Here is an 11,447-nt window from a genome sequence, read left to right on the forward strand (position 1 = left end):
AATATTCATCAACATTTCAGTTTATCATACCATTCAAGATAGTTCATTGGACGTAATTTAAACTTTTAAAGAACATCTTGTTCCAAACTCCCACAAATGGAAATCAGCGTTAAAATCGTTCAATTATGCAGTAGATAACACGAGCTTTTAAAAAGCAAATGACTATTTGATCGTCTTGCCTCAACGTTAAATAAAGCACTATATTTTCCGGCGAGTAGCCGCAAGAAACAAGCACCGGCGTCTAATTAGGTCGTTTGCCGTAATTGCCAGCTCCAGATTGGTTTTTTCGCGTCAACAACGTCCCACGAGGACTCGGGACATTTGGTCTAATGAACACGTCTAGTTGTGCTGCAACTCAAATAAAAATGCCACGCTCTTTCAATTAACTCCGGCAACACTTAGGAGGTCACATCAATCTTCAAATGTCGTGACTGACGTGACAAATGTAACTAATGCGAGGCAAAGCGAACAAATAGGATTTTGCAATAACTAAGATTTTATTATTAACTGATATAAAAGGAGGACCGTTTTGCGCGTGATCAGCTATATTATTATTTGTTTATTACGTTTTGCGCGCGATCTGCGACAATTATATTTAATCAGCTTTCTGCCCGTGGCTTCGCCTGTGCGGTAGAAAGAAATTTTCATCGGAATGACATATTCACATGACACTTCAGTAAAAAGTAACATAGGTATGTCACTCTTTAATCATACCATAAAATTCTTCCATTGCGACGTGTTAGAAAGACTTCATTTACGATCTTTCGTCCCACAATTGCAATTGTGATATTTTGGCAGTAATGCAAAAAAATTAAGTGTCCACATTCTAGTTCCATAATTTACATGAATTATAACAATCACAGTAGTAGTGGGTTAGCACATGTACTATTCAATTTTGTAAACAAATTACACATCCGAAGTACTGGGTTCAATCGCGGGTGGTCGCTGTCTGGCTTTATCCCGCTTCCGCAAATCGTCTCTAAGAAGGATAAGGTTCTCGTAATGCTCTGTAGAAACATCTAGAAGCTCCACGCAGACTTTCACTGCCTCCGCCTGCTTATCGCGCTCCTCATCTAGCGTGGTTTCCGTGGCCCGCGTGACTGTCAGAACTGTGTCCACCATTTCGTTTAACCTAGATAGAATTTTTATCTCTATTTAATTATTTTATGTATCTAAGTACGTTATATCTATGATTTTATGTCATTTAGGTTTCATAACTTTTATGTTTGTATGTTTGTAAGTAACTTAAAATAGATAGATTTCATTCAATCTTTGTTTATTTATCAAGAATCGGCGACAACACAATAATGACTGAAGTACTACTGTATATTTTAATTCAATATAATTCTACATTATAAAAATAAAAGTTTATAAGACATCGATCTGCATAAACAATGGTTTCGATGTTTTACTAAATTCATAATTGTCTTTGAAATAATATAATAATAAATAGTCACCTACTGCAGAAGACATATAACAGGTACTATGTTATATAGAGTGTATTTCATAGAAAAATACATACGTGCGTTTTCGAATTTCCAAATACATGCCGAAGAAAAGTGTAAGGATAATAATGAATCCTGTATTCAGCTGCGACCACGTGACATATTGTGCACAAATTGGCCACCTGGTTACATGGATCTTTGGTATGACATCCCATATGCTAAAGTCCGGTATTAAAAGGGTAACAGGGAGAGCAAACACGGCCAATGCTATGACAATCGACACAGCATCGCAATCGTTGTGGTTCGAAGCCATAATCTTTAATTATTATTACTATAGGGAATTAGAGCTCCACAACTCCATACCTTCATATTTAAGTTATTTAGTTATTCGTATGCGTATGTAGCAGATACTGAAAATATGAATGTGAAACGTCTGAGACGAATGATGCTTTTGACGTTTTAACCGTGCGTTTTAAAAAGATATGTGATGTCTATTGATATCAATGGGTAGAGTAATATTATAGAAGTACCTAAAAAGAATCTTCTTTGCTAATATAATAAAAGATTATGTTGTATAAGCTGAGCTTCTTTTTGAGTTAATACATGGGGCATACTTAGTAGTTTGCGGTAATAGTAAACATAGCCAACCGAAACTGATAATGTCAATTATCTAATAGAGATGTTCGAGTTTGAGTAAATAAAAAATTACAAACCCATAACCTTTCCCTTTTACCTCCCATAATCATAGCGCAATACTTAATTCGTAATCCTCCCTGAAATTGTTTGCATTTATCTACCAAGTTAAGAATATAAAATTTTTTATGAGGCTATAAATCAAAATATCGTATGGTTCTTAGCAAATGACCGTAAAGGCAATGTCCGTCACATGTGACGCTAGTCGAGGACACTCGCACGGCATATCAATTTCAACTAGGTATAGTACAATAAAATTGGATGGTCTCTGGAGAGGGCTTAAACGATTCGCCGTTTTGTCTCGGGCCCAGCTGTGTAATGACCGTAGCAGGAAAAAATTGTCAGCAAGAAAACGCAAGGGTAGTCGGGTTTATGTGCTGCGGCAGCTGGCGTTGGCGGGCGGCGACGTGCTCCTAACTGCCTCTGCTTATCTCGCAAAACCCGCGCCAATTTTATTTATCGAAAATATAAACCGATTTGCAGAGGTCCCTCGTAAATCTAGACGGCAGATTTATAGCTGTTACCAGCCGCGCTTAAACAAAGTAACTTCTTGAGCAGTTTTGTTTATCCATGGACTTTCGGTATTTGCTAATCTTTTACATACACCTGTTTGCTACTTACAAATTTGAGTCGATGACCAGTTTTTTTCTTATAATCAGAACAAAAACTTTGAGTACTGTAATTCACTCAATCAATCATGAGAAATCACACTTGGCACCTTCTGTGTACATCCCAATAGAGGGCAATTTAAATAATCTTTCTATAAATTTGGGTTTATGGCAAGAAAAAGTTGGCGTTTTTTTAATCATATTTATTGTAAAATCATGTCACGTGTACATCGTCAGTTAACGTGCATAGACCATATGCCACAAACGCATTATTTGGCAATCAAATGACGATATTAAACAACATGGGTATAAGTCACAAAGGGCTCATTACCTATATGAAGGACAAATTGTACGTGGATCCCTTATCAATTTACTAAATAGACATTTTTATGACGTCCACTTAATATAAGTAAGTAGTTTTGTTTATTTGTAAATCGATCATTACATGGATATTTTCTAACAACATATAATTTGGAGGAATCTAAAATAAGTTAAAAATAATTTTTACAAGCAAAAAATCATATAAAATAAGTTTCATAGGATTAAAAGAATTATAGCATACACAATAGAAAATCATTAAATCGTATTATAAACATCTCTTGTAGCTTCATGGCAACAGTGAAGCAATCAAATTTATTGTTGTATATATATGCTTCTGTGCATTTTTCACATTATCTATTGCAACGATAACCACCGATTGAAATGAAACACGATTTTATGTGACAATAAAACATTGCAACAAGAGAGTCACATTTGAGCGACATGATTAGGTTTGATTGCACGTACGGGTACGCGTGTGCACTAAATAAAAAACGTATTAAATACTGATTCAGATCTTTATTTCAATATGCCTACAAATGGGGTATAAATATACAAATGTAGAAACTATGAGTAAAATAATTATTTGAATGAGTCAAATAGGATTGAATTAAATAAATGTACATCTAAAATAAATAGCTTAGTATCCGTTTCGTATCCACATCTATAAATAAATAAAGTAGCGTAGAACTGATCAAATATCAAAATTTCAACCCTAATACACATACAATAAAAAAATGAATTCATTTGTATAGCAAAAGGTAATGGTATATATTATACATAATTTTTATATAATTGTACTTAACACAATTTGTAAATTACACAAGCAATCAATAAAGTTTCCAAAAAATTTCTATACAGCCATAAAACTATGAATAAATAATCTTCCGATTAAATAACTTAAAAATAGATAAAGTAAAATTTATGACCTTTTTCAGACTAGCGCCATCTACCCAATCCGCTTTAAACTAAGAAGTCTTCGATTTTAAAAATAAAAATAGTCCTTAGGCATGACAGAAGATGGCGTACAGATATCTCTATACTCTCAAAGCTACGACAAAATATTTTGCTGCACCCAACACAAAGGCAGAAGCACCCTTAATATTACACTTTCCTAATAGCGACCAATTGACAAACTTGCCTTATAAATAAATTTTATGAAAATTTTATCACATTTTCAATGTAGTTTCATACCTTCAAATAGTAAAAGTTGATTATAAACGAAGTACTTATATTTTTTGATTTTAAACGTAATAACGTAATAAAATGAACCGCCAAAAGATATAGTACTTAAAGACGCGTTCTCAAACCAGATAGGTGTTGAAAGAGCCCATACAATTGCTAGACAAAATTAATTAAATAGTCTTTTCGATAGCCAAACTATTTACAGAGTTCAGAAATAATTAATATTTCGAAAAAATTGATCTCGACTGTTTATCAGATGGAGAATGTTAGCCTCATACATTCTCCTCGGCGAAATATTAATAATAATAAATTCAGTACATTTATTAATGAAACTTTATTAAACAAGATCTATTTTATTTAAATTCATTTATTTATTTATTTTTTGTCGAATTTGTGAACGTATCATTAACACTTTTTAAAATATTTAGTCCCAATTAATTTTAATTGTGTTAACCGAAAAAGTTCTTCTACTTATTAAGTCAATTTAATATTTTGAAAGAATTTATCTTTATCTATTCTAAGCGCATCAATATCATTAAAAAAAACTAAGGTACTGGACCAAAATAACTTTGATTCAATAATAAATTTTAATAGAGATTCAACTAAAGTATTAGTAGTTTTAAAACTTGAGAAAAAATTGAAAATAGTCGGCCCAAATTTTGTTCAATTAATATATATGGTTTATCATCTATAGATTTCATGATTTATAGACTAATGATCGTGATAATAATATATTTAGCTTAAAACTATGAACTGTCATTATAATAGTATCTGTAAGCAATAATTACAGACCGTCGTCTTTTATTAGCCAGCCTTAATTTATTTTTAATAACTTTTCATGTGTACAAAGGCTAACTCGTAATACTTTGATTAAATAATAATTTACTTCATTATACCTAACAACTACAGTTTAAAAATAGGATATAGTGTAAATCGTATTATATAATACATAACTGGCTTATACTAAGTGAAAATATACTATTTAAAGCTTACTATAGCAGCGTCTGAAACTGACTACATGGTTGTATTCAGGTTATCAATAGCTTCCATTAGACTGGGAACTGAATCTACTTTCATCCCCCTTCTTCGAAGATTGTTCAGTTCTTCCACTAGCTTGGTTTTGTCACGACCCAATGTTTCCCTGTAATAACAGACAATAATACATATAGGTTCCTAAAGATGATTTTATGTATTACTAGCTGACGCGGCAAACACTGCTCTGCCTTACTCTTATCATTCAGTGTATGAAAAATAGATGTTGGCCGATACAAAAAATTTCATGAGAATTGATCCAGCGGTTACGGAGGAGTACGGTAACTAACATTGTGGTACGAGAATTTTATACATATAGGGATTAATGGTATATCGAAAAGCGACATGTTAACAAACATTTTAATATAAATGGATCTCGGAAATACTATCCCCAGTCCCAAAACAAATTGTTTTTTGTTAATCTCTATCGGAACCAAGTAAACAATGGATGTTAGGATTGTGCATGTAACAAAGGCCTTTAAGCCGTTCTATTCGTAAAACACATATAGAAGCTAATTGCAAATTTACATTATGCGTGAATAAGAAATTTATTTATGAACCGCTCTGATAGAGGTTTTATATCGAAAAAAGAATTCCCCTAACACGTTACAACAAAACGGAACAAGATAAGATTGGTAGGTACTTAAATCAATATTCTAAAACATTAATATCTGACATTTGCTTTGATTGACTGTTTAATATTATTTAATGTTTATTTTATTTAACTCTATAAAACGGCCACCGATAAAGAGACAAATTTAAAATTTTACCAGATTGCCCATAAAAAACGGCTCATGTTAATGTTATTCCAACTTCCTCCAAGATGAAAATACGAATTTATGTAAAACTTCATTATCTTCATAAAAGTCGCATTTTACTTTTTTTTCTCAGATTAGTAATATAAAAATCGCATATTTGGCCTCTTCTTTGAAGGAGTAAAAGAATATTTCATATTGAGAAAAAAAAGACCACATATGACCGCCTGTGCCCTATTTTCTTCTTTTAGCATTTTGTTTATGTGAATCAAAAGATTTCAAAAGAAATACTTAACTATATAATTTGCGTTTTATTACAAATAAAACTTAGGCTAAATAAATAAGTACATAAAAAAACTATTAAATTATAATAATATAAACCAAGCGTTACGTAAATAAATTCTTATTGTTATGAAAAAAACGCGGAAATACATTCGTCGACAAGCGTCTATTTCTGTTCAAATCATATACAGAACTTAGAACAAAAGCACGTTCAGCTTAGCGTTAAAAACTTAAGGAACAATTCTAGACGAGTCACTGCAATTCAATTAAGTATATAAGGTTTTTTTCTTCATTATTATGCTAAGATGAAGGTTGGTTTTTCATTTTGCTTATTATAAAAAATTCTATAAATTCATATTATTTATTAAACAAATTTAAAGCCTGTTAAAGTGGGATTAATTTTCAAAATTAATAAATATTTTAATTTACTTTAAGAAACTAAAAATTAACTATTTCACTTATTAAAATATTTATTTCTCTGTTTTTTACATTTGTTAGATCCATCTTTTTTAATATACTGTATATAGCAATTTGCAAAACTTCATCACTCGCCAAAACAGAGCTAACAGAACTTTGTCATTTACTTGGGGCTTATACTTAATAAACAAAAGAAAAAATTTATGACAAGTAATGCTTAAAAATTTGTATTCTTTATAATACTGAAACACAAAAAAATAAATGTTACAATTACTATAATCACTAAATTATTTCATTGTGCAAAGGTCCATGACCCCGTAAATAGATCCATATTTAACCATTCTAATATAATTCTATTGTAACACAATCAGCATATACAAACTGACCTACCAAACTATCAATTGGTGTCATGTGACTGCAGTGACTAATGTGTAATTATTAACTTACTCATAACACTTTGTGGAACTTTGATATAATAAAATCTGTGTGAGGATACTATGATATGTTGGTTATACATATGAATAATTCATTATATATATAATATTCAAGATATGCTTATTTCAAGTTCAGAAATAGCATATTGCTTAATGAATTGATAATAAGTTACAAAGAGATAAAATTATAATTTTAAGGAATTTAGATAAAATGGGCACAAACAATAAAATATAACAAGAAAATATAAATATCTCTTACCATATGGATATACAGGTATGCAACAGTGGTACATATATGAGTAGGAGTTCTGAATCACTGACAGCTTCATAGCGTCTCAGGGCAAGTTGCGCCCATCTCTCAACTGGACCAGCCAATGCTCCCCCGCTGGAGCCAGCACATGCCACAATGCGACATAACACACTCAATACTACCCTCGATCTATCTGTGTACACCTGAAATATACATGTATATTTTGATATAGTCTCGCAAACTGCACCCGATGGTATTTTGGAAAAAGTTCATTGATGGCATAATACATAATTGCATAATTAACATTATAATGTGAAATAATTAACTTATTCATAACCTAAGGGTTTTTTTTAAGCCTGATGAGATTGATGATACTTAAAAATAAAATTAACAAACATGTTGAAGCAATGTTAGATAAAGGTTGATATTATTGATTGTGCAACATGGTAACAATGGATGAGTTGATACAAAGAATAATTACATTATATGTATATGATGCGTAATGTTGTATTGGGTTCAATACATAATCTATTTTTACCCTTTTTAACACTTTTTATATGTATAGAGAAATTAAAGATTTAATTTAAAATAACATTCAGTAATTGTATAAATTGTATGCTTACCTTGTTAAGTAATCTGAAACTAGTCTCTAAAACTGATAAAGCTTGATCATATTTCTCTTCACTGATCAGTTGTTTAGCTAGTTTCAATTCTACATCCTGGAAGAATGCTATGGCTGGTGGTGAATCCCTTAGTCTGGATTCACTTGCAATCAAATTAAGAAGCAACTCAAATGCTTCACATCTTGTTGTTATGAGGCTGGGATCAAAATTACCAACAACAATCTAAAACAGAATGTAAATTTTTGTGTGTTTTGAGTTCTATTAAGTAAGGCCACACACTTATATTTAATACCCTTTCATATTACTAATTTACTAAAAGACTTTGTTTGCTTAAGACTGACTCATACCTTGCGAGGGAAAGAGACGTTGCTCATCAAATCAGGGAACTCTTTTTTAAGACCATTATAGAGGTCCAAAAAGTGGGTATAGCGTCTCTCAACATTAGCGGGATCAGGATCGTAAATTCTTTCTTCTGTTGAGTCCTGTCTCGCTTGTAACATGTACGCTACAAACTTTTTTTCATTGTCGACACCCTCCACTGTACGAGAAGATACAATTTCGAATTTTAACATCCTGAATATTATTTACAATAAAAATTGAAAAGGGACTCGTACATGTGACTTTTTCACAATTTTTAATTGGAACAAGCTAAAATAATACTTTGAATAACTAATTTGTATATTCTACATTAAGATTCAGAATTACAATGACCAAAACATTAGACAACAAAAATCATCTGATTTTCTCGTGACGTTCAAACGTCAATTAAACTAAGTATTCACTCCTGTCAGTGTTCGCTGTCAGTAGGATGTGTGTCAAAAACCTTTTACTAACGCCTCGTTCTCCATGCTTTTTGCTCGACTCGTTAACTCGCTTTAAACAGATAAATGTAATTCAAACTTTGTGACAATACAATTATTAAATCTTTCTGATTGGGATCGGGATTTAAAACTATCCTCACTTATATTCTGCTAAAGGGCAAGTGAGATAATTTAGTTAAATCATAAAGGCGTGTTTTAGTTAATTCGTTTATCGAGCTAGCTACACTTTTTTTTTTTTATCGAACTACAATTTTTAAAAAATTAGGTATGAAAAGTGTTTTGTTTTATTTGATTTTAAAAACCATTTAAGAATTATTTGTTTTCATAGCTTGAATTGAATTTCTATCAATTTCATATAATTTTATTACTAAACTACTGAAAAGGATGATGAACGTTTCTCCTTCTTTTCTTGTTTTATATAAAAATTAAGAAAACAAATATAAACATATTCCTATTTAATTTTATTATTATTAACGATCAATATCACCAAATACTATATCTATAGTAGCAATTAGAATCGCAATATCAGCAAGCATCATTCTTTTTCCCATAACAGCTAATCCCGCTAAATGAAGATATGAGCAAGGTCTCAAAAATACTCTATAAGGCTTGGACGTACCATCGGAGACCATATACACACCCAATTCACCTTTAGGACACTCTATTGCAACATACGTAGAACCTGGAGGCACATTAAAACCTTGAGAGCATAATTTAAAATGATGAATAAGCGATTCCATAGAAGTTTTCATTTCAGCTCTGGTTGGTAACGTGATCTTAGAATCATCCGTCCTCACCTCTCCCGCAGGAATGGAATCTAATACTTGGTTTATAATTCTTAATGACTGACGTAATTCCATTAACCGCAAAAGATGGCGATCATAACTATCACCAAAGGTACCAACTGGAACGTCGAAGTCATACAGATCATAATTTATGTACGGATGAGCTATCCTTAAATCCCACTTCACACCGGTACATCGCAACATAGGACCTGTGAACCCCAGACTTATTGCTTCGTGAGCGCTTATAGCACCGATTCCAGCAGTACGTTCGTAATACAATCTATTCTCTGTGCAAATATCTTCAGTTTCATCACAGCGTTCACCCATCTTCGCACAAAGCTCATAAACGTCGTCAAGATATCCAATCGGAAGATCCTGACTTACTCCCCCAACTCTCATGTAAGCGTTATGGACGCGAGCTCCACAGACTCTTTCAAACAGTTCATAAATTTTTTCCCGTTCCTCGCACATCCAAAAAAATGGAGTAATACCACCCGCGTCAAGAATCGTACCAGAAATATTAAGCAGATGGTTAGCGATTCTAGAAAGTTCACCCATGAGAACTCGGATGGCCTGCGCTCTGGGTGGGGCTTCTATATTGAGTAACTTTTCCACAGCCAAAACAAAACCGATTTCATTGCACATCGTGCTAACATAATCAAGACGATCCATGAATGGTATATTTTGATTGTAATGTTTATTTTCCATTAGCTTTTCAGTGGCTCTGTGTAAAAAACCAATGTGAGGGTCCGCTCGTAATACATATTCACCGTCCAGTTCGAGAATAAGTCGTAAGACGCCATGAGCGGCTGGGTGTTGTGGACCAAAGTTAATCCACATGTTCTTTAATTTTCTTTCAATTGGACTTACTTTTCCATTCCAGATAACTTTACCATATTTTTCCATTTCAGGAGTTGGATAGATGGCCACTCCTTCGAATTTTTTCATAAATTCGGGATCTGGGAACCAGCGATGCCCATTTAAAGCTGCAAATACTCGAAATTGTCTTATCCCTTGAAATTTGTTAAATAGAGAATTTACCTTTAAAAATTGCATTGCGTAAACTATGTTCTTGACAATATGTTAACAATAGGTCTTTTATTATAGTTCGCTGCCTGTTTTTCACGTTTATCACAGTATACAGGACTGCGTTATTACTAAATGAAGATGTCACTATTTTTTATAAATACTTGTCATTGCAATTAGCAAATATATACTTTTTCATCAAGTTTAAAAAGGTTTCATATTGTGATAAAATCTCTGTAATCTATAGGCATGGTAGTGCCCCCACAGGCCGAGCAAAAACGGTGGGGCAAAACCATTTTCGACCTATAACTACGTTGTCATTTAAAACAAAAGCCTCGATTTTCAGTTACCAAGCAAGCATTCTATAAACATTGTGCATTTAAAATTTCATTTAAATTAAAGCGTGTCGTTGAATTATAACAAGCGAAAGTTCCTAATTTTTGTCACTCACTGATCGATCATCAAAATTCTAAGGCACTTCTAACAATAGGACAGAAGTTTCAAATTTAGAATAAAATAAGTATTCAGTGTACAAATCAAGGAAAAACAAAAATATTTAGCAATTTTGGTCTAGTTTTCTAGATACAAGTGCATAAAAAACTTTGTAATATCCCCATAAAATACGTAAAGTAACAGTGGTAGTTAATAAAACTGGTAAAGGGTTAGTGAAACTTTTTTCAAAGAATTTAAGGATTTGTCATTGTAATTTTCTAATGTAGGTAATGTATTAATAGTACTGTATGAATTATTCAGAGTGAGTCGGATGAGCCTAG

The 11,447-nt window shown here is 32.3% G+C and overlaps 3 protein-coding genes across 4 annotated transcripts; all 3 read right to left on the bottom strand.

The window, feature by feature from the left end:
- Window positions 1–906: 906 nt before the first annotated feature.
- LOC119832683 lies at window positions 907–1,758 on the bottom strand. The gene is made up of 2 exons (XM_038356437.1): window positions 1,523–1,758; window positions 907–1,132 (listed from the first exon to the last, which is right to left on the bottom strand). Exons 1-2 carry the CDS (start codon window positions 1,756–1,758, stop codon window positions 907–909), a joined length of 462 nt encoding a protein of 153 aa, XP_038212365.1.
- A 1,916-nt stretch (window positions 1,759–3,674) lies between these two features.
- On the bottom strand, window positions 3,675–8,803 carry LOC119830505 (sorting nexin-21). 2 transcript variants are annotated; one of them, XM_038353561.1, is made up of 5 exons: window positions 8,657–8,801; window positions 8,390–8,580; window positions 8,043–8,264; window positions 7,429–7,622; window positions 3,675–5,390 (listed from the first exon to the last, which is right to left on the bottom strand). In XM_038353561.1, exons 2-5 carry the CDS (start codon window positions 8,540–8,542, stop codon window positions 5,264–5,266), a joined length of 696 nt encoding a protein of 231 aa, XP_038209489.1. In that variant the 5' UTR covers window positions 8,543–8,580; window positions 8,657–8,801; the 3' UTR covers window positions 3,675–5,263. The 2 variants fall into 2 exon arrangements, with proteins under 2 accessions (XP_038209489.1, XP_038209480.1); XM_038353552.1 differs by having other exon boundaries at window positions 8,390–8,803.
- Window positions 8,804–9,333: 530 nt separating this feature from the next.
- Window positions 9,334–10,704, bottom strand: LOC119830203 (NADH-ubiquinone oxidoreductase 49 kDa subunit-like). The gene has a single exon (XM_038353120.1). The coding sequence runs from the start codon at window positions 10,702–10,704 to the stop codon at window positions 9,334–9,336; it is 1,371 nt and encodes a 456-aa protein (XP_038209048.1).
- Between the last annotated feature and the right edge of the window lie 743 nt (window positions 10,705–11,447).

The sequence above is a fragment of the Zerene cesonia genome, chromosome 1 (assembly GCF_012273895.1).
Source record: "Zerene cesonia ecotype Mississippi chromosome 1, Zerene_cesonia_1.1, whole genome shotgun sequence".
Lineage (NCBI taxonomy): Eukaryota > Metazoa > Arthropoda > Insecta > Lepidoptera > Pieridae > Zerene > Zerene cesonia.

Bases quoted from the DNA above. Each gene is read 5' to 3' on its own strand.
- LOC119830505 (XM_038353552.1), bottom strand. From the start codon at position 8,614: ATGTTAAAATTCGAAATTGTATCTTCTCGTACAGTGGAGGGTGTCGAC. The intron at 7,623-8,042 runs GTAAGCATACAA...TGTATATTTCAG, and splicing joins GTTTCAGATTACTTAACAAG to GTGTACACAGATAGATCGAG. The intron at 5,391-7,428 runs GTAAGAGATATT...CTGTTATTACAG, and splicing joins CATACCTGTATATCCATATG to GGAAACATTGGGTCGTGACA.
- LOC119830203 (XM_038353120.1), bottom strand. From the start codon at position 10,704: ATGCAATTTTTAAAGGTAAATTCTCTATTTAACAAATTTCAAGGGATA.
- LOC119832683 (XM_038356437.1), bottom strand. From the start codon at position 1,758: ATGGCTTCGAACCACAACGATTGCGATGCTGTGTCGATTGTCATAGCA. The intron at 1,133-1,522 runs GTATGTATTTTT...AATTCTATCTAG, and splicing joins TTGGAAATTCGAAAACGCAC to GTTAAACGAAATGGTGGACA.